This window comes from Hyla sarda, chromosome 10, assembly GCF_029499605.1.
Source record: "Hyla sarda isolate aHylSar1 chromosome 10, aHylSar1.hap1, whole genome shotgun sequence".
Classification (NCBI taxonomy): domain Eukaryota; kingdom Metazoa; phylum Chordata; class Amphibia; order Anura; family Hylidae; genus Hyla; species Hyla sarda.
Window position 1 is genome coordinate 122298235 of NC_079198.1, and position 27479 is coordinate 122325713.

The 27479-nt window shown below is 46.5% G+C and overlaps 1 protein-coding gene across 2 annotated transcripts; it reads right to left on the reverse strand.

Annotated features, from left to right (window-relative positions):
* Positions 1-1106: 1106 nt before the first annotated feature.
* C10HXorf65 (chromosome 10 CXorf65 homolog) lies at positions 1107-26624 on the reverse strand. 2 transcript variants are annotated; one of them, XR_008848165.1, is made up of 8 exons: positions 26096-26617; positions 25966-26003; positions 25015-25101; positions 19172-19288; positions 17310-17384; positions 8475-8576; positions 5436-5836; positions 1107-1680 (listed from the first exon to the last, which is right to left on the reverse strand). XR_008848165.1 is itself a non-coding variant. In XM_056541665.1 (7 exons), exons 2-7 carry the CDS (start codon positions 25988-25990, stop codon positions 1655-1657), a joined length of 432 nt encoding a protein of 143 aa, XP_056397640.1. In that variant the 5' UTR covers positions 25991-26003; positions 26096-26624; the 3' UTR covers positions 1107-1654. The 2 variants fall into 2 exon arrangements, 1 of the variants encoding a protein (XP_056397640.1); XM_056541665.1 differs by lacking the exon at positions 5436-5836 and having other exon boundaries at positions 26096-26624.
* Between the last annotated feature and the right edge of the window lie 855 nt (positions 26625-27479).

A 27479-nucleotide genomic window follows, 5' to 3' on the forward strand; every position in this document is an offset into this window, starting at 1 on the left:
GATATGAAGATGGGTTATAGAGATGGGATATGAGGACAGGATATGAGGACAGGATATGAGGACAGGATATGAGGTTGGGATATGATGACCTGATATGAGGACAGGATATGAGGATGTGATAAGAGGTCGGGATATGAGGTCGGGATATGAGGACGGGTTATAGAGATGGGATATGAGGACGGGATATGAGGACAGGATATGAGGTCAGGATATGAGGACAGGATATGAGGACAGGATATGAGGACAGGATATGAGGTTGGGATATGAGGACGGGATATGAGGTCAGGATATGAGGACGGGTTATAGAGATAGGATATGAGGACGGGATATGAGGTCAGGATATGAGGACGGGTTATAGAGATTAGATATGAGGACAGGATATGAGGAAGGGATATGAGGTCAGAATATGAGGACGGGATATGAGGACAGGTTATAGAGATGGGATATGAGGACATGATATGAGGACGGGATATGAGGTCAGGATATGAGGACGGGTTATAGAGATGGGATATGAGGACATGATATGAGGACGGGATATGAGGTTGGGATATGAAGATGGGTTATAGAGATGGGATATGAGGACGGGATATGAGGTCAGGATATGAGGGCGGGTTATAGAGATGGGATATAAGGACAGGATATTAGGTTTGGATATAAGGATGGGATATAAGCATGCGATATGAGGACAGGGTATGAAGGGACAGGATATTAGGTTGGGATATGAGGAGGGGATATGAGGGACAGTATATGATGATGGGATATTAGGTTGGGATATGAGGATGGGGTATGAAGGGATAGGATATGAGGTTGTCATATGAGGAGAAAAGCGTAATTGTTGCTTTTCCTCCCCCACAAAGTTTAGGTAAGAAGAAGATGGGGCCACTCCGAGCACTCTGCCAGTTTGCTATAATCCCCCTTTGAAGAGGATAAGTCGTCTTGTTGCTTGTGAGTGGCGGATGGGCTTTCATAGTCTTCAGTGGGTGTTATTGCACAAACTCCCTTAGCACTTAATTTTAGCCCTTAATCCGGCCGGTGAGAACAAGACGATCATTAGACCAATCGAGTTGATTGTTTTTCCCCATGGAGTGACTAGGTTAGAATTGAGTGTACTCATCTTTTATTCATACAGTCCCAGTGAAGCATAGGCGGCTGTCCAGGCGGCATTACCCGCTTTACTCCTTGACGTGTCCGGGATAACTGGATTAACAGCTTACAGCAAAACTGTTAACTGGCTGCGAAACGAAAGAAAAGCTCCCGAGGCTGCGAGAGAGGTCGGACATTAATGCCAGAGAACATGAGGCTTTCATTACACTCCAATCATCCCGATAAGGATCTGCCACCTCAGAGATGGAGAGGCTTCATGTCAATGCATAAATTGGATGTCATTTTGGCAGAAGCGGTGGTAATGGCTTTGCTTGCAGGATTATCACCTATCAGAGAGGTCCTGCAGTATTCATTGCCCTTGGAAACGTCCATCAATTCTACTGACACGATGTCCTACAGGTTGTTAGATGTTTCTTGGAGAGCATAGCCTGGAGGATGCCCTGAGTGACAATTCCACAGCTCTTTTACCCGACTGTTGCATCCATTGAGGTCAATAGGAGCCATAAGTAGGCTGTCATATTGGCTCCTGTTTTGTGTACCTACAAGTACATCAAGAAGGTCCAAAGGGCATGTGACCTACACAAGAAGGATAAGAGGAGACTGCATATAGTTATGTACAAATAGGTGACCTGTGACCAAATACAGCTCTCCACAGCATTCGACATGTCCCCGATCATAGCAGGAACCATAAACTGATGATCTAACACAGTGGTCTCCAAACTGCGACCCTCCAAATGTTACAAAACTACAACTTCCAGTATATGCAGAACGCTGCCATTAAATAGAGTGGTTGGTGCCAGGTATTATGTGCCACCAGAGCATCCTATGCTGGTAGATGGAGTAGATGGTAGGTTACCGATCTTTCTTATACAATGATCCCTCAACTTACAATGGCCTCAGCATACAATATTTTCAACATACAATGATTTTTTCTGGACCATTGTAACTTGAAACCAGACTCACCATACAATGTACAGACAGTCCAGATCTGTGAAATGGCGAAAGGAAAGAAAGAAAAGGAGGACGGCGCCTCGCGTAATTCTGTGGGGTCGGATGGCCCGAAGAAATGATATACAGATTTGCTCACCTTGTGCAAATCTTGGTTTTATGCGTGTCACCCTTAGTAAGGGTGGTCTTTGATGGAATCCTTGGCTGCAGCCTGCAGGAACGGCCGGTCACCAGTCGGGAGTCGGCAAGGAGAGAGTGCGATGCTGAGAGAGGAAAGAAGTTCTGCGGTGGCGCTGCCCTGTATAGCAAGCAAGGTCCGGATACGTAGTTTTCCAACGAAAAAGCGTTCAATGAGACATACATAAAGTAATAGACATGTGCAAGAAGCATTTCGAGGGGAGCCCCTTCTTTCTCAATAGCTTGTGGTAGCACAAGTACAAGCAATTGAGAAAGAGGGGGCTCCCCTCGAAACGCGTCTTGCACATGTCGATTACTTTATGTATGTCTCAATAAACGCTTTTTCGTTGGAAAACTACGTATCCGGACCTTGCTTGCTATACAGGGCAGCGCCACCGCAGAACTTCTTTCCTCTCTCAGCATCGCACAGATCTGTGAAATGTGTTAATGGCTGGAGGGAACTGACCAATGAGAATGGGCATTCGCTGTATTCCTGAAGTGCATGCACTGAATTCCTGTCTGGTAGCGCCCCCTACAGTACAGGGAGGTATTACATGTTCTATACTCTTTACCTGTATTCTTGAAGTGCATGCACTGAATTCCTGTCTGGTAGCGCCCCCTACAGTACAGGGAGGTATTACATGTTCTGTACTACTCTTTATCTGTATTACTGAAGTGTATGCACTGACTGGTGTTTGGTAGCACCCCCTACAATACAGAGAGGCACTACATGTTCTGTACTACTCTTTATTTGTATTACTGAAGTGCATGCACTGACTGGTGTCTGGTAGCGCCCCCTACAGTACAGGGAGGTATTACATGTTCTGTACTACTCTTTACCTGTATTACTGAAGTGCATGCACTGACTGGTGTTTGGTAGCGCCCCCTACAGTACAGGGAGGTATTACATGTTCTGTACTACTCTTTACCTGTATTACTGAAGTGTATGCAGTGACTGGTGTCTGGTAGCGCCCCATACAGTACAGGGAGGTATTACATGTTCTGTACTACTCTTTATTTGTATTACTGAAGTGCATGCACTGACTGGTGTCTGGTAGCGCCCCCTACAGTACAGGGAGGTATTACATGTTCTATACTCTTTACCTGTATTCTTGAAGTGCATGCACTGAATTCCTGTCTGGTAGCGCCCCCTACAGTACAGGGAGGTATTACATGTTCTGTACTACTCTTTATCTGTATTACTGAAGTGTATGCACTGACTGGTGTTTGGTAGCACCCCCTACAATACAGAGAGGCACTACATGTTCTGTACTACTCTTTATTTGTATTACTGAAGTGCATGCACTGACTGGTGTCTGGTAGCGCCCCCTACAGTACAGGGAGGTATTACATGTTCTGTACTACTCTTTACCTGTATTACTGAAGTGCATGCACTGACTGGTGTTTGGTAGCGCCCCCTACAGTACAGGGAGGTATTACATGTTCTGTACTACTCTTTACCTGTATTACTGAAGTGTATGCAGTGACTGGTGTCTGGTAGCGCCCCATACAGTACAGGGAGGTATTACATGTTCTGTACTACTCTTTACCTGTATTACTGAAGTGCATGCACTGACTGGTGTCTGGTAGCGCCCCCTACAGTATAGGTAGGCATTACACGTTCTGTACTCTTTACCTGTACCAGGATTAGCTGCTCCTTTGGACACCAGGTGAGGGCGGTTCCATTACTTTTTTTTAGGACATAGGGGGAGATTTATCAAAACCTGTGGGAAGGAAATGTTGCCCAGTTGCCCATAGCAACCAATCAGATCGCTTCTTTCATTTTTTAACAAGGCTTCTGCAAAATGAAAGAAGAAATCTGATTGGTTGCTATGGGCAACTCAGCAACTTTTCCTCTGCACAGGTTTTGATAAATCTCCCTCATTATTTTTGTTTACCAGCAGTCCCGATTTTGCCAGGGTACTCCCACAAATGGGTCTGCAAAGGTGGTGTGGTTTATATAAATCCAAGGATAAAGGGTTGATTCCAGTCACCAGCTTCTCATAAAAAAAACACATTTATTATAGATCCAGAAAAAAAAAGAAAAAAGAGACCTGAAGAGGTCGAAGGACAACAGATGTGTGAACTTAGCCTAAGTATGTTACCCTAATATCGGGTCACCATTTTTCCATAATAGTTTATTGCATCTGGGACCCTACGACTTCCCCAACTGAGTCTGTATCTTTATATAATCTGAATTAATAACAATGGGGGAGATTTATCAAAACCTGTGCAGAGGAAGAGTGGTGCAGTTGCCCATAGCAACCAATCAGATTGCTTCTTTCATTTTCCACAGGCCTCTTTAGAGGCCTGTGGAAAATGAAAGAAGCAATCTGATTGGTTGCTATGGGCAACTGCACCACTCTTCCTCTGCACAGGTTTTGATAAATCTCCCCCAATATGATTGGTGGAGGAGTCCTATAGTGTTTTGAAAGGCCCCACAACTGGATCTCAAAGACTAAAATAGACACAATGCAGGAGATTTATCAAAACCTGTGCAGAAGAAAAGTCGACCAGTTGCCCATAGCAACCAAACTGCTTCTTTCGTTTTTCAGAAGCCTTTATAAAAATAAAAGAGGCGATCTGATTGGTTGCTATGGGCAACTGGTCAGTTTTTCGTCTGCACAGGTTTTGTTCAATCTCTCCCCCCCCAATGTTCATTATTAAAGGGGTATTCCAGTGTGCACCTTTAGAATTAGGCAGCTTTAAAGGGGTACTCCGGCGCTTAGACATCTTATCCCCTATCCAAAGGATAGGGGATAAGATGCCTGATCCCGGGGGTCCCGCCACTGGGGACCCCCGTGGTCTTGCACGCTGCACCCCGTTAAAATCAGTCCCCAGAGCGTGTTCGCTCCAGGTCTGATAACTGTCGATCACGGGGCCGGAGCATTGTGACATCACGTCTCCGCCCCCTTAATGCAAGCGTATGGGAGGGGGCGTGACAGCTGTCACGCCCCCTCCCATAGGCTTGCATTGAGGGGGCGGAGCGTGACATCGCACAGGGGCGGAGCCGTGACGTCACAATGCTCCGGCCCCGTGATCGACAGTCATCAGACCCGGAGCGAACATGCTCCGGTGACTGATTTTAACGGGGTGCAGCGTGCAAGACCACGGGGGTCCCCAGCGGCGGGACCACCGCGATCAGGCATCTTATCCCCTATCCTAAGCGCCAGAGTACCCCTTTAAAAATAAAAAAGAAACCATACTCATCCGCCCTGATCTGCTGCTGCCGCTCCTGTACTGATGGCTCGAGGTCACTGCTGTGTCTACCCTGCAGAAAATACCTGCTCAGACAGTCACTGATTGAGACCAGTCACTACTACTACTACTCCCAGTCTGGAATCAGCATTTTTAGCCTGCAGGCGCAGGAAAAGCAACATTTATGCCCGACACCATGAATTGTCTTCTAAATACTTCGGGTGAAAAGATGTGATCGCTCTGGAAAGTAATGACACAAGATCTGCCAGAAATGTAAAATATATTTGACGAAAGAAAACGTCCCAGTGCAATAAAGGCAGGTAAGGATCCCAGCAGACCCCCGGCTGTGCGCTCCCTCCTCAAGGTTTCACTGAACGTTTCCGGACGGAAGGGCTCGGCTTTCCTGTCACTTCCGAAACAAAAAGAAAAATAAATAAATAAAATAAATAAATATGTCTTTAACCCCTTGAGGACACAGCCAATTTTCATTTTTACGCAGTGTATTTTTACGTTAAAACGGACAGGTTATTTTTTATTCCGGGGGTAAATACGATTAAAATGATACCCATGATCACATGCGTATCTATTACTTTACTATTTTTTTTTTTTTTTACAAAATAAGTACCGTATTTTTCGCCGTATAAGACGCACTTTTTCTTCCCCAAAACTGGGGCGGGGGGTAAGTTGGTGCATCTTATACGGCAAATACACATTAAAACCCTGTCATATCACGGCGGTCCCGTCGGCCATCAACGGCCGGGACTCGCGGCTAATACGGGACATCACCGATCGCGGTGATGCCCTGTATTAACCCTTCAGACGCGGCGAGCAAAGCTGACCGCCGCGTCTGAAGCGAAAGTGAAACTATCCCGGCTGCTCAGTCGGGCTGTTCGGGACCGCCGCGGTGAAATTGCGGCATCCCAAACAGCTTACAGGACACCGGGAGGGACATTACCTGCCTTCTCGGTGTCCGATCGGCGAATGACTGCTCCGTGCTGGGATCCCCTGCATGGTCGGCGGTCTCTTTCATTGTCATCACGCGTAGTCGCGTGCGTAGCGACATGATGGCGGCGACGGAGAGTGAGGATCCCGGGCAGCAGAGATGTTCCAGAGCGATGGGGACACCCGAGGACGCGGCAACAGCGATGGAGGGCGACTTCCAGGGCAGAGGTGACGGGTCCGGAGCGGCAGGGACACGTGAGTACTACCTCCTATACAGTGGTCTTCAACCTGCGGACCTCCAGATGTTGCAAAACTACAACTCCCAGCATGCCCGGACAGCCGTTAGCTGTCCGGGCATGCTGGGAGTTGTAGTTTTGCAACATCTGGAGGTCCGCAGGTTGAAGATCACTGTCCTATACTTTACATTGTATTTGGTTCAGAAATTGGTTTCTAGATTTTCCCCCTTAAATATTGGGTGCGTCTTATATGCCGAAGCGTCTTATACGCGAAAAATACGGTATGTTTAAAATTCTCCTATTCTGACCCCTCCATAACCTTTTTATTTTCCCATATACAGGGCTGTATGAGAGATCATTTTTTTTAAAGACATGATCTGTAGTTGTTATCAGTTCTTTGGTGTATATTTGACTTTTTTGGTCACTTTTTATAAAAATAAAAAAATGATGATGCAATGTTTCCAAAAATCTGCAATTCTAGACTTTTTTTTTTTTTTCCTACATTTACGTTGTTTTCCATAAGGGATCATAAACATTATAATTTATTAAGTTTAGACATTTACACATGCAGCAATACCAGTTGATATATGTTTTTTTTACATACCAAAAGTGTTTTTTTTACCTTTTTTTTGTAAAATTGTAAAGAGGTATGATTTCAATTTTTATTGGGAGAGGGGCTTATTCACATTTTTCTAACTATTTATATTACATTTTTACATTCACATTTAACATTTACATATTTATAGCAATCTGTTGATTATTATTACTGTTCTGTGCTATGCATTAGCATAGCACTGATCAGTAGTATCGGTGATCTACTTGTACAGCCTGCCTCTGTGGGCAGACCGTACAAGAAGATCCCCGTATTGGCATGGAGGAGGTTAGCAAAGCCCTAGCTGCCTTTTTAACTCATCGGACCCCTGCAATCGTGCTGGGGTGATCTGATGAGTCAATACAAGCACCGCAACTGCTTTAGATACTGTGACCAGTATTGGTTTCACTGTATTATTGATTTTTCATTTTTTCTTTTTTTTTATCAAGTGATTTTTTATTGACTTTTCAACAATTAAAACAACCCTTCCCTCATCCATGAGTGACCTTGTATTAGCAACAGAAAAAAATAAAAAGCACTGCTATATTATCCATCATCCACAAGAAATTCAGATTATCAGAGTTACATATACGTAAAGAATTAAAGGGGTATTCCAGGAAAAAACTTTTTTATATATATATCTATATGTATCAATTGGCTCCAGAAAGTTAAACAGATTTGTAAATTACTTCTATTAAAAAAATCTTAATCCTTTCAGTACTTATGAGCTTCTGAAGTTAAGCTTGTTCTTTTCTGTTTAAGTCCTCTCTGATGACACATGTCTCGGGAACCACCCAGTTTAGAGGCAAATCCCCATAGAAAACCTCTTCTAAACTGGGCGGTTCCCGAGACACGTGTCATCAGAGAGCACTTAGACAGAAAAGAACAACCTTAACTTCAGAAGCTCATAAGTACTGAAAGGATTAAGATTTTTTTATAGAAGTAATTTACAAATCTGTTTAACTTTCTGGAGCCAGTTGATATATATATATATATATATATATATATATATATATATATATATATATATGTTTTTTTCCTGGAATACCCCTTTAAGAGTGGTGGAGAATATTGAAGTTCAAGTTGATCAAATCTCTTCAGTTCCCCATTCGGAGACTATCCCAAATATTTTATAACATCACTGTCTGTCCAGATAGTGACACCCTGACCCCAATAAGATCAGCGTACTCAACCACCAAGTTTTCCAAATAAAATTGTAGGGGGAGGGGATTCTTCACACTATAGTAATCCCCCAACTTCCACCTGCTATTATTTACCTTCAGGAGGGGTGGAAATCACCACAGTGCCTTTTCTGTTAGACTTTTTGGATTTCAGCTTACGACTGGGGTCTTTGGAGTCTCCCCAATTTCCCAACTTTGCTGTAGTAAGAAAACATAAGTAAGAGCATAGACTGGAAAGGAAGTGGATTGTATTATTAAAGGGGTACTCCAATGGAAAACATTTTTTTTTTATCAACTGGTGCCATAAAGTTATACAGATTTGTAAATGACTTCTATTTAAAAATCTTTATCCTTCCAGTACTTATCCACTGCTGTATGCTGTTGTATACTGTATTTTTCGCCCTATAGGACGCACCGGCGTATAAGACGCACCCAATTTATAGGTGCAAAATCTAAAAAAATAAAGATTTTGAACCCAATAGTGGTCTTCAACCTGCGGACCTCCAGATGTTGCAAAACTACAACTCCCAGCATGCCCGGACAGCCGTTGGTTAATGGAAATCAGGACTTAAATAGTATCAGTATAAATTATTATTTATCAAAAACAAGAATAGATAAAAATGGTAAATACATACAATAGCACACTCAAGAGAGCCACAGGGCCCTTGTGACCCACCTCAAGTGGTGCTTTGGTAATTTTAAGAGGCACTCAATGTAAAACAATGACTCCCCTTCTGGTTTTCTAATTAGATAAAACTGTCCGTCCAATAGTTTGTACAAGATCTGATGTAGACTTATAGACAGAGCTTAAAGGGGTACTCCACTATAAACATCTCATCCCCTATCCAAAGGAGAGGGGATAAGATGTTAGGTCGTGGGTGTCCCGCTACTGGGGACCCCCCACTATCTCCGTGCCAGTGGCGGCGTCGGGAACACAGAAGCTTGCAGCTTCCGCGTTTGTGACATCACGCCATGCCCCCTCCATTCATGTCTATGGGGGGAGGCGTGACAGCTAGTACATAGCAGTCATGTCTTCTCCCATAGACGTGAATGGAAGGGGCGTGGTGGCCAGCATCGCCAGTCATCGTGGCATGGAGCAGAGTTCGATCTGTGCACCAAACGGCAGGGGTGTCGCAGCAGAGATCTTGGGGGTCCCCGAGATCTTATATCTTAACCCCCATCCTTTGGATAGGGGATAAGATGTTTACGGCAAAGTAACCCTAAAGGAGATGTCTGGTGCGGACTATTCCTATTCCATCCTGCCCGGGCTGCAAAAAAAAAGAGAAAATTAACTTTCACTTACCTTCCTACATTCCACCGGAGCTCCGCAACAACTGATTGGTCGCCCGAGCTGTCTACTTCCTACTTCCCTTAGCCCGGGGCATCACACCAGCACTTCAGCCTATCACCGGCCGCAGCGATGGCCCACTTCGGACATCTCCTTTAAATCCTGCAGGAACACATGGAAACGGAGTTCCTGCACTTTTTCCACCGCTGGAACACCATTCCCATTAGCAGGAGTCCTGCAGGACCAGCCCTTGAGTGGAAATCTTGGGTGAGTTCCCACACTTTTCTTCCCAGGACATGCCCTCTGCTTATAGACATATATCTCACAGACACTTCTTCAACCAACTTCTATTTGTAGGGAAAGATTATAAAGTCTGTTTAGCAAAACTGCAACAAATAGTCGGCACTGGGTGAATGCGCGCGTGGCAGTAAGAGGATGTATGCTTCTGCTATAAATCAGTAAGTGCTTGCGGAGAGTGCTTGCGGAGATAGCTGGCAGAGGTATATGCGGGGATGCTGGGCAGATATTTTTACAGTGAATAGTGGCGTCCTCGTGGTTGCTGGTGGGAAGCTGGTAACTGGATAGGCACAAGTTCAAATAGTCTTGTGGTGGACCACCGGTGTATGGCGGGACCACGGGTGTAGCTGTGTAGGTGGTGGGGTCAAATGGTATTAACCCCGGGGGCAAGATGTTATTAACCCCTTGTGTTTGTGACGCCAGAGTGGTTTTCGGTACTGGAAACCACACGAACGGTATCTCCGCTATTCCAATGGCTAGTTAAGGAAAGGAGAGTCCACGACCAGTTATGGTTTAACGGAGGCTTTAATGAGTTTAAGACAGATGGAATTATCTTCACAGCTAAGGCCAGATTCCCAGAGAGGTGGCCAGGAACACAGAAGGACCTCGCAGCTTGCTGGGACCAATTATACTTGTAATAAACTTGAGACAATTATCTTGAGGCTTGACTATGTGCAGGACTTGACTACTTGTAGTGACAGCAGACATAGACATTTGACTTACTGGAATGACTGTAGCTTTGTGGCCTTCAGGTAGCTGGTCACTTGCACTGAGACATCTGCACTGGCTAGTTCTCAGTAAAGAAAGAGAAGAGAGTGAATTCTAATGGCCGCCCCTTTATATAGTGGGGGGGGGGGGGGGGCTGGACTAAAGCCCATTGGTCAAGCTGTGACAGACTTACAGGTCCTTGAGACAACCTCTCACAGGTCCTCTGCTCTATCTATACATTAGGATCCTGTCCATACATTAAAGCAGTATACACAACATTCAGGAAACAACAGGGGGAGACCCTGCAGGGGAGCCTCCAGGTCACTTAGGGTCTCAACCTGACAGGGCCTAAGGGTAGTACAGGACCATGTCCTGTACTGGGACATTACAGTCTATTAGGTAGCAAACTCATGCTTACATTATATTAATAATGCTGGACGCGTTTCCTGAAACACGTCCAGAATTATTAATATATTGTGACCCCGAGAAACGCCTCCAGCATTATTAATATATTGTGACCCCCAGAAGCGCGTCCAGCATTATTTATATATTGTGACCCTGAATTTGCTATCTAATAGACTGTTAGATAGACTTTCCAGTGACCAGTTTCCCATCAGCAACCATACTGATGCCACTATTCAGACTATATAATCTTTCCCTACAAATAGAAGTTGGTTGAGTGTCTGTGAGATTAATGTCCAGAAATCTATATCAGATCTTGTACAAACTATAGCACTGACAATTTTATCTAATTAGCAACCCGGAAGGGGAGTCATTGTTTTACATGGAGTACTTATTAAAATTATTTGCAACACTACTTGAGGTGGGTCACAAGGGCCCTGTGGCTCACTTGAATGTGCTGTTTTTTTTTTTTTTTTTAAATCTATTCTTGTTATTAATAAATAGTAATTTATACTCAAAAGCAGCAGAGGACAGCACTGGATCCATTCACCGTGCACGAGGTCAGCAGGAGGGCCACTTCAACATCCAAACAATATAGTTTTAAGGCCACAGCAACAAAGGTGAAAGACTCCAAATAAGGTGCAAAGAGCTGTTGTCTTTTATTGGTTCCCCATATGGAACGTTTCATGCTTGATAAAGGCTAACTATGTAGCGAAACGTTGCATATGGGGAACCAATAAAAGACAACAGCTCTTTGCACCTTATTTGGAGTCTTTCACCTTTGTTGCTGTGGCCTTGTAGTATATTGTAGTAATTTATACTAGCACTCTTTGAGTCCCGATTTACGTAATTTTTGAGCGCCAATTACCCCTTTTTTTTAAATTTTTTCCCTCCTTATTTAGATTAGCTGTTGTGTATAAAAGAGTCATTGCATGTGGAGCTGCTTTGACACAGGCCAAATAAACTAGAACATCTCCAGAACGACCGGTCTTGTGGTGTTCCAAGTATACAGTAAAGCTGCCAGAATGGCCTGGCCAATGGAAGATCATGACTCATAGAACAGGCCCACGGAACCCTCAAGATTTGAAGACTGTTTGTGTAGAAGAATGGGCCAACCCCCCCCCCAGAACAATGCATGCCACTAGTTTCTCCCTACAAGAGGCGTCTTGAAGCTTTCATAACCAACAAAGACTTTTGTATAATATATTAAATAAATATCAGTAATGTTCAATACTTTTTCCCTGTATCATCTCACATTGTTACACATAACCTAATTTCTGAGCTCATTTGCTTTGGTTTCTTTGTATGTATTAATGGCTTATTTAGGTTGTTATCAACATCTGGTGAGAATTTCATGTCAATAGAACCTTTGGAAGTATTTTTTTTTTTTTTTTTAGAAATTAAGACGTGTTTTTTTTATTTCTTATTTCTTATTTTATATATATATATATATATATATATAAAATTATTAATAAAATAACTTATTTCACTTGCTGTCGGTAAAGGAGAAAGTCAATAAAAGAAATTCTGTTGTCATAAAAGATACAAAATTCAATGTATAGAGGAGTGTTTCCCAACCAGGGATCCTCCAGCTGTTTGCAAAACTACAACTCCCAGCATGCGATGGTAATCCGTTCCAAATGGACCATCGTTTGTTGAAACCATCGTATGTTGAGGGATCCGTGCAGTGTAAAGTATAGGAAAGTGGTCTACAACCTGCGGACCTCCAGATGTTGCAAAACTACAACACCCAGCATGCCCGGACAGCCAACGGCTGTCCGGGCATGCTGGGAGTTGTAGTTTTGCAACAGCTGGAGGCACGCTGATTGGCAAAAACTGGCATATGCAGTAAGTTATCTAGGGGAAGTGAGGTCAAACCCTGTATAATCCTGTTTTCTCCTGGATAGGGGGGGTCATAATCCATACATAATAATACTTATACTAGAGCAGACAGGTCCCTCGTCGCCCGCAGATCATAGATGCCCTAGTTGGCTCGGGGATAAGCACCTGCTATCCTCATACTTCTCATGGATGTACACAACCTGTGCCCCTCACTTCTGGCATCTTTCCGTGACGGAACTTTACACACACACGCAGTGAAGTCACTGAATCAACACTTTAATGTGACATTTCTCAGCCCGCGCCCCTGTTTATTCCTGACTTATGGCACCTTCTATGGGTCCGTCCTCCTACAAGCTGCCATCAGCTGGTTCTCGATTGCAGAATTTTACAGGTTTTTCTACATCGAGCCTCATACACAGCGAATAGAATGGTTACTGGTTCTATGTAATGAAGGTTATCGGATAAGGAAAAGTTAGGCAACTTTTTAAGACTCTTTGCACTTTAAAGGGGTACTCCCGTGGAAAACATTTTTTATTTTTTTATTTTTTAAATCAACTGGTGCCAGAAAGTTAAACAGATTTGTAAATTACTTCTATTAAAAAATCTTAATCCTTCCAGTACTTTTTAGGGGCTATACACTACAGAAGAAATGCTTTCCTTTTTGGATTTCTCTGATGTCACGACCACAGTGCTCTCTGCAGACCTCTGCTGTCCATTTTAGGAACTGTCCAAAGAAGGAAAATCCCCATAGCAAACACATACTGCTCTGGACAGTTCCTAAAATGGACAGCAGAGGTCTGCAGAGAGCACTGTGGTCGTAACAGAAGAGAAATACAAAAAGAAAAGCATTTCTTCTGTAGTATACAGCCCCTAAAAAGTACTGGAAGGATTAAGATTTTTTAATAGAATTAACTTACAAATCTTTTTATCTTTCTGGCACCAGTTGATTTAAAAAAAAGTTTTCCACCAGAGTACCCCTTTAATCCATCACCATTTATGAGGTCTCTGCTAGTCAGCAAACGGTAACATTCCTGTTCTCATTGCAGCATACAATTAAAAGGGGTATTCCGGAGGTAAAAAAAAATAAAAAATAAAAGATGCTGATCAACTGATGCCGGAAAGTTATACAGCTTTGTAAATTACTTCTATTTAAAAATCTTAATCCTTCCAGTACTTATAAGCTGCTGTATGCTCTAGAAGAAGTTGTGTAGTTCTTTCCATTCTGACCACAGTGCTCTCTGCTGACACCTTTGTCCATGTCAGGAACTCCGGAGCAGGAAAGGTTTGCTATGGGGATTTTCTCCTTCTCTAAACAGTTCTGGAGATGCACAGAGGTGTCAGCAGAAAGCACTGTGGTCAGACTGGAAAGAACTACACAACTTCCTATGGAGTATACAGCAGCTAATAAGTGCTGGAAGGATTAAGATTTTTAAATAGAAGTAATTTAAAAATCTGTTGAATTGAAATCATTTGTTTTCCTCTGGAATGCCCCTTTAAAGCCCCTAAAGGGGTATTTCCATTTCATAAAATGATGGTGTATCACTAGGATATGGCCTCACTTTACGATCATGGGAATATACCCTCTGGTACCCCTCTAAATTGTGAGAATGAAGGCAATGTTGTGCTGCTGTAGGGCTGTGTCTGTTTCACTGTTTTTGCCCTGTAAGGGGGGAGAAGCAGTGCAGTGCAGCAAAAAAATCGAAGGGATGAAACACTGCAGCCCCCTTCAGTCTCACAATTGGCAAGTGCCTAAAGTCGGACCCCGTTGATCGTAAAGTGATAGTATATCCTATTGTATGTACACAGTGCTGCCTCCTGAATGTAACCCCCTCCCCCCATGCATTTAGTCTCATCATTATTATATTCAACTGCATTTCAGTAAATTTCAGCTTAACCTAACCCCTTTTTGCTGTGCTGCTACTGTTTCATTCCTTTTTTCTCACATAGTACCTTGCAAACCCAGTGCATCTCCCTCCACATGTCATCTATAGTATTGTACTGTGTGAATTATCCTCCAGCACAGTATCAGCCCTTTCAGTCCGATGCCTTTCATCAGCACCGTGTCATGGGATAGCAGAGAGAAGTATATGCTGGGCTGTGATCGACCAAACAAGTAAGGGTAAGGAAGTCCCTGTGTGTGTACTGCTGGCAAACAGCCCAGCTCTGGTCCTGCTGCCTGAAAAAGAGAGAATGGGAAACTGCTGTGCCCCATGTTGGGGGCTGTCAGGGGTTCAATAATGGCAGTGAGGGCATTTAAATCCCCTTGTCACCACTCTGGAGGGTTCATCTAACAAATTCATGCAAGTTTTTAAAAATCTTTTGAAAGTACAAGTACACTTTAATATCAGCTACATGGTGATGTATATAGTCAGTATAACAGATATCTGTAAGGTCTGAGCTAAGAATGGGCCTAACAACTGATGCCTGATAAAAAGAAGAGCAAGTCTGAAAGAAAAATATTAGAAATGTTCCTAATTTTTCAACAGGCTGCAGCAGAAGCGGAAGTTGACCACAGTTTTAGGTCCGGTTGTAAAAGCGCATACGGCGCAAAAATGAGCCGACCGGACCGAACGTTTCACTCCGGTCGGCTCATTGAAATGAATGACATACGGGAGCGCATACGGTGACATACGGGAGTGCGAGCTTTTAGCTCCCCCCTGCCGTATGCGCTCCCGTATGGGAGAAAACGTAGTGTGAACCCAGCCTTAGATAGGCGGCCAGACCAGCTGATGGCGGTGGTTTTGTCAACTCTAATGTTGTACTTACACGTACAGTATTCTGTGCAGATTTGATGGGCAAGATTTGATGCTGCCGGGTTCAATGTAAACTAAATGACTAAGCACATCTTCAAATCCTGCACATCAGATCTGCACAGAATACTGTACGTGTGAATAGACCCTAATACAAGGTCTATGGGCAACTTAAAGGGGTTCTCCGGTGCTTACACATCTTATCCCCTATCCAAAGGATAGGGGATAAGATTGCCTGATCGCAGGAGTCCCGCAGCTGGGGACCCCTGGGATCATGCACGCGGCACCCCGTTTGTAATCAGTCCCCGGAGCGTGTTCGCTCTGGGACTGATTACCGGCGACCGCAGGGCCGGCGGCGTGTGACGTCACGCTGCGGTTGACCATAATCAGACCCTGAGCGAACACGCTCCGGGGACTGATTACAAACGGGGTGCCGCGTGCATGATCCCGGGGGTCCCCAGCTGCGGGACTCCCGCGATCAGGCATCTTATCCCCCTATCCTTTGGATAGGGAAAACGATGTTTAAGCACCGGAGAACCGCTTTAAGTTTTAGTGTTCTTTTAAAGTGTACCTGTCATCAACAAAAACTTTTTATATAATGTAGATAATACCATTACAGTGACCCCTCGACCTACGATGGCCCCGACATACGATCATTTCAACATACGATGGTCTCTCAGAGGCCATCGCATGTTGAAGGCAGCATCAACATACGATGCTTTTGTATGTCGGGGCCATCACATAAATGGCTATCCGGCAGCACAAACTGCTTCAGTTGCCCTGTGTGGTCCGCTGACGATCACTTACCTGTCCTCGGGGGCTCCGGCGCGTCCTCTTCGGGATCCCCTGCATCGTCGGCGCTCTCCATCGTCGTCATCACGTCGCTGCGCGCCGTCCCGTCATCCAATAGGAGCGGCGTGCATAGCCACGTGATGGCGGTGACGGAGAGCGAGGATGCCGGGGAAGCAGAGGCCTTGCCGGAGCGTCAGGGACACCCCGGGGACGCGGCGACAGCGATGGAAGGCGACATCCAGAGCAGCGGTGACGAGCGGTGATGGTCCGGAGCGGCGGGGACACGTGAGTATAACCTCCAATACCAGTGGTCTTCAACCTGCGGACCTGAAAATGTTGCAAAACTACAACTCCCAGCATGCCCGGACAGCCGTTGGCTGTCCGGGCATGCTGGGTGTTGTAGTTTTGCAACATCTGGAGGTCCGCAGGTTGTAGACCACTGTCCTATACTTTACATTGCACGGATCCCTCAACATACGATGGTTTCAACAAACGATGGTCCATTTGGAACGGATTACCATCGTATGTTGAGGGACCACTGTATATATATATATTCGTAATATACATTGGTTAAAAAATATTTATATTTATCCCTGCAGCTACTGCCTGTGTGTCTCTATGAGGAGTCCAAATACAGGAAGTGAGGGCAGGACTTGCAGGGCTCTGTGACTTACTACGGGCTCACACATGATTGATTGACAAGCCAGCAGCCTGCCCAGATCCCTGCTTGTCCTGCCCTCACTTACTGTACTTGGACTACACATAGAGACATACAGGCAATAGCTGCAGGGATTGCACTTTTTTACCCCAAAAATATACCTGTTACATGATGTTTACAAGGCTTAGTCTTACCTAGAAATTTGGCATTCACAATGGTATCATCATTTAGTAATGGGGTAAATATGACATCTGAGGACTCCGAGGACCCTATGGAGAAGGGACAACGTATAAAGCATTCATATTCCATATTACTAGTAGACAGAGGAATGAAAACAGGCTTCTATATTAGCAGACACAGAATAGTGTAAGGGGAGTAATCTGGAAAAGAACAAAGTCTGGTGATATCACATTATCTGGGAAGACTTCTGAGATGGCGGATTGTAGAGGACGGGTTATCTGGGAGGGCTGGTCATGTCCCTAAATGTGCAAGAGGGGTTATTTGGAAGGGCCAGCGATGTCAGAATGTGGAGAAGGGGTTATCGGAGAGGGCTGGTGATATCCCGGGATGTGGAAGAGGACTTTCCCTGGGAGGGCTGATGATGTCAGAATGTGGAAGAGACCGCCCTAGGGAGGGCTGATGATGTCAGAATGTGGAAGAGACCCCCTCTAGGGAGGGCTGATGATGTCAGAATGTGGAAGAGACCGCCCTAGGGAGGGCTGATGATGTCAGAATGTGGAAGAGACCCCCCCCCCTAGGGAGGGCTGATGATGTCAGAATGTGGAAGAGACCACCCTAGGGAGGGCTGATGATGTCAGAATGTGGAAGAGACCACCCTAGGGAGGGCTGATGATGTCAGAATGTGGAAGAGACCCCCTCTAGGGAGGGCTGATGATGTCAGAATGTGGAAGAGACCGCCCTAGGGAGGGCTGATGATGTCAGAATGTGGAAGAGACCCCCCCCCTAGGGAGGGCTGATGATGTCAGAATGTGGAAGAGACCACCCTAGGGAGGGCTGATGATGTCAGAATGTGGAAGAGACCGCCCTAGGGAGGGCTGATGATGTCAGAATGTGGAAGAGACCCCCCCTAGGGAGGGCTGATGATGTCAGAATGTGGAAAAGACCGCCCTAGGGAGGGCTGATGATGTCAGAATGTGGAAGAGACCCCCCCCCCTAGGGAGGGCTGATGATGTCAGAATGTGGAAGAGACCGCCCAAGGGAGGGCTGATGATGTCAGAATGTGGGGCATAGGTTATTTGTAAAGCTGGCTATATCACAGAATGTGAAAGAAGAATTACCTGCTGGTGATGTCAGAGAATGTAAAGGAGTTATCTAGGGATGGCTGGTAAGATCATAGAATGTGGAGGAGGGGTTATCTGGGAGGGCTGGTGACATCATAGAATGTGGAGGAGGAGTTGTCTGGGAGGGCTGGTGACATCATAGAATGTGAAGGAGGAGTTGTCTGGGAGGGCTGGTGACATCATAGAATGTAGAGGAGGAGTTATCTAGGGATGGCTGGTAAGATCATAGAATGTGGAGGAGGGGTTATCTGGGAGGGCTGGTGACATCATAGAATGTAGAGGAGGAGTTATCTGGAAGGGCTGGAAATGTGATAGAATGTGGAGGAGGAGTTATTTTAGTGGACAGGGACATCACAGAATGTGAGTGGGCTGGTGATGTCACAGAATTTACAGGAGAAGTTGTCTGGGTTCGCTGGTGATGTCACAGAATTTACAGGAGAAGTTGTCTGGGTTCGCTGGTGATGTCACAGAATTTACAGGAGAAGTTGTCTGGGTTCGCTGGTGATGTCACATCCCATCTAAAATTCCAGACACAACTTATAGCTCAATTCAGGGAAGAGTTGGGAAAAATTTTGACAAATCCTCATACACAGACTACAACATATCGTTGGTTTATAAAATGTACAATAATATTTGTTGATCCTGTCCTTTTAAAGATGGGCCTAGGCCAATCATTGGTGCAAAACAGAGACACCAGTAGATTGTTCTGTTCCGTATAGTAAAATTTAGATGGGTGTCAATCCGGGATGACTTACTGGTCACAGCGAGGAGGACACAGGTCTCCCTCTCTCCAAGCAGCTCATTGGCATAGCGCAGCTGGTTCTCCAGAAGGTTCTTCACCTGTCCACTCTCATCTGCAAGATCTATATCCCCTGAAATGCACAAGTAAACCATTACTATTCACAGTCCTGACAATATAAATAATAGAAGTTATAATAAACATAAAGTCCTGAATCATGGCATACAGTAGGTGTTTCCCAAACTGTAGCCAGGAGCGTAACTATAGGGGATGTATCACAAAGTATAATTTAACTATCATATATATTTTTTTTTCTAGAAAATGAAGCATTTCTCACAGAAAAGGATTGCAGTAACACATGTTTTGCTATACACATGTTTATTCCCTTTGTGTGTATTGGAACTAAACCAAAAAAGGGAGGAAAAAAAGCAAATTATGACATAATGTCACAATTTTTGGCCCCCTTTCTAAATTGTGGAAAAATAAGATTGTTTCAACCATGTGATGCTCCTTTAAACTCACCTGGGGCAAGTAACAGGTGTGGGCAATATAAAAATCACACCTGAAAGCAGATAAAAAGGAGAGAAGTTCACTTAGTCTTTGCATTGTGTGTCTGTGTTTGCCACACTAACCATGGACAACAGGAGGAGAAGAGAACTGTCTTGATAAAATTACAAAATTGTTGTAATATATCAACAATCTCAAGGTTACAAGTCCATCTCCAGATATCTAGATTTGCCTTTGTCCACAGTGCGCAACATTATCAAGAAGTTTGCAACCCATGGCACTGTATCTAATTTCCGTGGGCATAGACGGAAGAGAAAAATTGATGAACGGTGTCAACGCAGGATAGTTCGTATGGTGGATAAGCAGCCCCAAACAAGTTCCAAAGATATTCAAGCTGTATTGAAGGTTTAGGGAGCATCAGCATCAGGGCGAACTATCGACATTTAAATGAAATGAAACGGTATGACAGGAGACCCAGGAGGACCCCACTGCTGACACAGAGACATAAAAAAGCAATGAGTCCAGATCTAAATCCCATTGATCACCTGTGGAGAGATCTTAAAATTGCTATTGGGAAAAGGCACCTCCCAATAGGAGAGACCTGGAGCAGTTTGCAAAGGAAGAGTGGTCCAACATTCCGGCTGAGAGGTGTAAGAAGCTTATTGATGGTTATAGGAAGTGACTGATTTCAGTTATTTTTTTCCAAAGAGTGTGGAACCAAATATTAAGTTAAGGGTGCCAATAATTTTTTCCAGACCATTTTTGGAGTTTGGTGACATTATGTCCAATTTGCTTTTTTCCCTCCTGTTTTTGGTTTTAGTTCCAATACACACAGAGAATAAACGTGTATAGCAAAACATGTGTTACTTCTCTGTGAAAAATACTTCATTTTCTTGAACAATTTCAGGGGTGTCAACATTTAAAGCCATGACTGTATATATATATATATATATATATATATATATATATATATATATATATATATACATTCTATCAAATAACTTTATTAGCAATCAACTATTAGAAACATACTACAATGCAGTGGAGGCTAGGAAGCAGGACACAACAAATGAATACAATTACCGTACAAAGCGCAACAGTACAAAATACAGCATGGGTCTCCTTACTGTATGCATTATACCACATGCTACACTAACATTCCTGCACACATCATAAAGCAAAGTGAAACAATAAAACATTTACAGACAGGAATATGCTACATCATACTGTATGATAAGCCATTGTGGTGTTGGGGTGTGAGGTGCAGGGTAGATGTTATAACCCAAGGGGCAGATGTTATGAACCCCTTCTTTTTTGTATAACTGTTTATTTAAAGAGTACTTTGAAATATATAAAGCAACATTTGCAGCCCCATATATATATATATATATATGTTACGCCTAGCGCTCCGGGTCCCCGCTCCTCCCCGGAGCGCGTACGGCGTCTCTCTCTCCGCAGCGCCCCGGTCGGTCCCGCTGACCGGGAGCGCTGCACTGTCATGGCCGTCGGGGATGCGATTCGCACAGCGGGACGCGCCTGCTCGCGAATCGCATCCCAGGTCACTTACCCGTTCCCGTCCCCTGCTGTCATGTGCTGGCGCGCGCGGCTCCGCTCTCTAGGGCGCGCGCGCGCCAGCTCCCTGAGACTTAAAGGGCCAGTGCACCAATGATTGGTGCCTGGCCCAATTAGCTTAATTGGCTCCCACCTGCTCCCAGACTATATCTGATCTCCTCCCATGCACTCCCTTGCCGGATCTTGTTGCCTTGTGCCAGTGAAAGCGTTTTGTGTGTCCAAAGCCTGTGTACCAGAACTTCTGCTATCCACCCTGACTACGAACCTTGCCGCCTGCCCCCGACCTTCTGCTACGTCCGACCTTGCTTCTGTCTACTCCCTTGTACCGCGCCTATCTTCAGCAGTCAGAGAGGTTGAGCCGTTGCTAGTGGATACGACCTGGTCACTACCGCCGCAGCAAGACCATCCCGCTTTGCGGCGGGCTCTGGTGAAAACCAGTAGTGACTTAGAACCGGTCCACTAGCACGGTCCTCGCCAATCCCTCTCTGGCACAGAGGATCCACCTCCTACCAGCCGGGATCGTGACAGTAGATCCGGCCATGGATCCCGCTGAAGTTCCTCTGCCAGTTGTCGCCGACCTCCCCACACTGGTCGCCCAGCAAGCCCGACAGATTGCCCAACAAGATCACCAGCTGTCGTACTTGACCACCATGACACAGCAACTCCAGTCGCAGCTACAGCAGCTCCAGTCACAGCTACAGCAATTTCAGTCTCAGCTACAGCTGCAGCAACCATCTCCTCCGCCAGCTCCTGCACCTCTTCCGCAGCGAGTGGCCACTCCTAGCCTCCGCCTGTCCTTGCCGGACAAATTTAATGGGGACTCTAAGTTTTGCCGTGGCTTTCTTTCGCAATGTTCCCTGCACTTGGAGATGATGTCGGATCAGTTTCCTACTGAAAGGTCTAAGGTGGCTTTCGTAGTCAGCCTTCTGTCTGGGAAAGCTCTGTCATGGGCCACACCGCTCTGGGACCGCAATGACCCCGTCACTGCCTCTGTACACTCCTTCTTCTCGGAAATTCGAAGTGTCTTTGAGGAACCTGCCCGAGCCTCTTCTGCTGAGACTGCCCTGCTGAACCTGGTCCAGGGTAATTCTTCCGTTGGCGAGTATGCCGTACAATTCCGTACTCTTGCTTCTGAACTTTCCTGGAATAATGAGGCCCTCTGCGCGACCTTTAAAAAAGGCCTATCCAGCAACATTAAAGATGTTCTGGCCGCACGAGATACTCCTGCTAACCTGCATGAACTCATTCATCTAGCCACTCGCATTGACATGCGTTTTTCTGAGAGGCATCAAGAGCTCCGCCAGGAAAAAGACTTAGATCTCTGGACACCTCTCCCACAGTCTCCATTGCAATCTGCGCCTAGGCCTCCCGCCGAGGAGGCCATGCAAGTGGATCGGTCTCGCCTGACCCTGGAAGAGAGGAATCGCCGTAAGGAAGAGAATCTTTGTCTGTACTGTGCCAGTACCGAACATTTTTTGGTGGATTGCCCTATCCGTCCTCCACGTCTGGGAAACGCACGCTCGCACCCAGCTCTCGTGGGTGTGGCGTCTCTTGATGCTAAGTCGGCTTCTCCACGTCTCACGGTGCCTGTACGGATTTCTCCTTCAGCCAGCTCTTCCCTCTCAGCCGTGGCCTGCCTGGACTCTGGTGCCTCTGGGAATTTTATTCGGGGGTCCTTGGTGAATAAATTCCGCATCCCGGTGACCCGTCTTGTCAAGCCACTCCACATTTCCGCGGTCAACGGAGCCAGGTTGGATTGCACCGTGCGTTTCCGCACGGAGCCCCTCCTAATGTGCATCGGACCTCATCATGAGAAAATTGAGTTTTTGGTCCTCTCCAATTGCACTTCTGAAATTCTCCTTGGACTACCCTGGCTTCAACACCATTCCCCAACCCTGGATTGGTCCACAGGGGAGATCAAGAGCTGGGGTACCTCTTGCTTCAAGGACTGCCTTATACCGGTTCCCAGTACTCCCTGCCGTGACCCTGTGGTTCCTCCTGTATCCGGTCTCCCTAAGGTCGTTATGGACTCTGCCCGCCTTAAGAAGTGCCTCTCCCCCCCTCCCAGTCCAGTCAGGCAAGCCTCGGTGCCTCCTCATGGCCCTCGTCCTGGTGTCACACTGCCCCGTGCCAGGCCTCGCCCTCTGCCCTCCCTCCCCATTCCCACTCCTGCTGTACTGCCTGCCGTTGAGGAATCCCTCCATCCTTTCCCGGTGTCCTCATCCCTGGGGAGGCAGTTACCGGACAAAGAGAAGGGGAGACCTAAGGGGGGGGGGGGTACTGTTACGCCTAGCGCTCCGGGTCCCCGCTCCTCCCCGGAGCGCGTACGGCGTCTCTCTCTCCGCAGCGCCCCGGTCGGTCCCGCTGACCGGGAGCGCTGCACTGTCATGGCCGTCGGGGATGCGATTCGCACAGCGGGACGCGCCCGCTCGCGAATCGCATCCCAGGTCACTTACCCGTTCCCGTCCCCTGCTGTCATGTGCTGACGCGCGCGGCTCCGCTCTCTAGGGCGCGCGCGCGCCAGCTCCCTGAGACTTAAAGGGCCAGTGCACCAATGATTGGTGCCTGGCCCAATTAGCTTAATTGGCTCCCACCTGCTCCCAGACTATATCTGATCTCCTCCCATGCACTCCCTTGCCGGATCTTGTTGCCTTGTGCCAGTGAAAGCGTTTTGTGTGTCCAAAGCCTGTGTACCAGAACTTCTGCTATCCACCCTGACTACGAACCTTGCCGCCTGCCCCCGACCTTCTGCTACGTCCGACCTTGCTTCTGTCTACTCCCTTGTACCGCGCCTATCTTCAGCAGTCAGAGAGGTTGAGCCGTTGCTAGTGGATACGACCTGGTCACTACCGCCGCAGCAAGACCATCCCGCTTTGCGGCGGGCTCTGGTGAAAACCAGTAGTGACTTAGAACCGGTCCACTAGCACGATCCTCGCCAATCCCTCTCTGGCACAGAGGATCCACCTCCTACCAGCCGGGATCGTGACAATATATATATATATATATATATATATATAAAGGAGAAACACTGTAGAGATGAAGTAGGAGGAGAGAAAGGGAAAGAAAGTAAAATTAAAAAAGAAATAATGATTAAATAAATTAAAACCCCTTCTTGTCATGACGCCAGGGCGTGGTTTGACCTTAACCACCCGAAGGTAATACCGCTGGTCCTGGGCTAGGTACGTGGGGCAATGAAGACACTGACGGCAAGTTACGGACAAACGGTAGCTTTGCTGAGGGTAGACAGATGACACAGTCTATACAGTACAACCAATATCCCAAGGGGGAGACCAGTTACACAGGGGGCCTCGCAGGCTTGCTGGGACTTGCAGTAGTTAGACAGACTTTGGTGCAGGCCATGGTGACTAAACAGTAGACTTGACTTGATGACTGACAATTAGATGACTTTGGCTTACTTGCAATTGACAGGTGGCTGCAGACTTTAGGCTTGAGGCCTTCAATGCTCTAACACAGACACTGAAATGACTGCACTGGACCTCAGGAATTAAGAGGGGGCTGTGCAAGGAGCCCATAGGTCACTTGGGGGGGGGGGGGTCACCTGGTCACTAGTGCCTCCTGGGTAACAATTACATAGTATAACAATTAAAGAAACGGTACATTATTAATATCACAAAGTATATACACAGGGGATAATACATAAAGGGACCCTGGGGACATGAAGAGGCTTGGCCTGACAGGGCAGGAGAAGTACGGGGAAACCCCATCCCGTACTGGGCCACCACACCATTATAATGCTCCCTGCCTACCTTTCCTCCTTACCTTCATTTTCATAGTGACACAAGTTCTTGATACTTTCCAGAAGGAGCTGAACTTTACAATTGATGTTAAACAACATCTCTTCCCCGTCTGCGGAGGAAATCTGGGAGTTAATGTATGCAGAGAAGATGGAAAGTTACTCAAAATGGCAAATCATATGATTGCATTTATTTACTAATCTGAATGTGGTTCCTATCATCCTGACTGTAATGGGAGAATCGCAAACCTTCCCTCCATACAATACCTGGATTCTAAACTAACAGTAAAATGAAGCCCATTACACCAACTGCTCAATAAACAGGCCTGTATTTGCAATTAGACATTTGTGGGCTGGTACCTATGGCGGCAACAGCTGGAAGCACACTGGTTGGGAAATTCATACACTGCAAGGTAATAGACACGAAAGAGGGATTATACTACACCCTGAATCATATAATCCTATTTAGGGTAGGGTCACACGGATCTGCTGGTGACCCAACCCATATTGTGCCTCCACCTGTTGCCGAAAACCAACCTGCCCCCGCTCGCCCTGCGGCAATCCGCCCCTTCGAGCTGCCACACTGGGGGCCTGCAGGTCGCTGAGTGCACTCAGACATCGCGGTATAGCTGCATGTGCAGTGTACTCAAACATCACGGCTGCTCCGCCAGTGCACTCAGCGACCCACAGGTCCCCAGTGTGGCTGCTTGGAGCAGAGGATAGCCGCTGCGGGCAGGCCAGGGGGGGTGCGAGGGGGGCAGGTGGTGGGTTTCGGCAACAGCTGGAGGCACAATATGGGTTGGTTCACTGGCGGATTAGCAGTATAAAATATGATGCGGATCCGTTACGTGTTATCCTACGGCTGTCTGTGCATGCTGGAAGTTGAAGTGTGGCAACAGCTGGAGGCACACTGGTTGGGAAACACTTGGTTAGACATTTGATACAAACCCTCTGAGACCCGCCCTATTCCTACTTACCTCCATAAAAGACCGTGATGAACATCTCCGCTGTGTTCCTAAAAAAAAGTCAATATGGTAGAGATAAGACTCTAGAGAGACCCTGAGAGCTGGTTACTATAGTAAGCAGAAAAGGGAAAGACGCGCTTACCTGAGGAGCTGGAATCGAGAGCGTTCCTGATCACGGCAGCAGTGACAACATCAGCAGTCGCCAGGCAGGGAGCGGATTAGCAGCCATTGACTCTACTGCTGTTTACCAAGCCGGCAATGATTGCTCAGTAAACAGCTCAGATTATTAATGGAGAGGAGACATGCGGCCTGGCCTTAGTTGTGTCTCCAAGGTGTTGCTAGACGTTGCTGCCAAGAATGCATTAGATCCCTGCGCACATTTCGCATCTGTTTCACTCTGAATAGTAGATCTCCTATCACAGCGACTACAATGTATCACACAAGATTCTCCTCCTTCCTAATAGAATTTAGTAATCTAATCTGAGCAGCCTAAAAGGGACATGGAAGGCAGTCACAAGATATACACCGTCTATGTCCCATGTAGGTGCCATAAATTGGCCATAGATAATTGTCAGCCAGACTAGCTGACCTGTGTATGGTGGCCTGTCATCTCTACCCCGACTGCTGACCTCTCGTGTACGGTGGCCTCCCGTCTCTCCTCCGATAGATGACCTCCTGTGTATGGTGGCCTCCTGTCTCTTCTCCGATAGATGACCTCCTGTGTGATGTGGCCTCCCGTCTCTTCTCCGATAGATGACCTCTCGTGTATGGTGGCCTCCCGTCTCTCCTCCGATAGATGACCTCTCGTGTATGGTGGCCTCCCGTCTCTCCTCTGATAGATGACCTCTCGTGTATGGTGGCCTCCCGTCTCTCCTCCAATAGATGACCTCTCGTGTATGGTGGCCTCCCGTCTCTTCTCCGATAGATGACCTCCTGTGCATGGTGGCCTCCCGTCTCTCCTCCGATAGATGACCTCCTGTGCATGGTGGCCTCCCATCTCTTCTCCGATAGATGACCTCCTGTGTATGGTGGCCTCCTGTCTCTTCTCCGATAGATGACCTCCTGTGTATGGTGGCCTCCCGTCTCTCCTCTGACAGATGACCTGCTGTGTATGGTGGCCTCCCATCTCTTCTCCGATAGATGACCTCTGGTGTATGGTGGCCTCCCGTCTCTCCTCCGATAGATGACCTCCTGTGTATGGTGGCTTTCTCTCAAAAGCTGGCCCCTTATGTATGGTGGCATCTCTCCTCTCCCCCGACAGCTGATCCCATATGTATGGTGGCCTCCCGTCTCCCGACAGCAGACCTCCTTTCTATGACGGCCTCCCTTCTATCCCTACAACTGACCTCCTGTGTAGGACGGCCTCCCTTCTATCCCTACAACTGACCTCCTGTGTATGAGGGCCTTCCTTCTATCCCTACAACTGACCTCCTGTGTATAATGGCCTCCCTTCTATCCCTACAACTGACCTCCTGTGTATAATGGCCTCCCTTCTATCCCTACAACTGACCTCCTGTGAATGGCGG

Bases quoted from the DNA above. Each gene is read 5' to 3' on its own strand.
- C10HXorf65 (XM_056541665.1), bottom strand. From the start codon at position 25,990: ATGTTCATCACGGTCTTTTATGGAG. The intron at 25,102-25,965 runs GTAAGTAGGAAT...TTTCCTCCGCAG, and splicing joins CATCACGGTCTTTTATGGAG to ACGGGGAAGAGATGTTGTTT. The intron at 17,385-19,171 runs GTAAGTCATCCC...CCTTCTCCATAG, and splicing joins TGTCCTCCTCGCTGTGACCA to GGTCCTCGGAGTCCTCAGAT.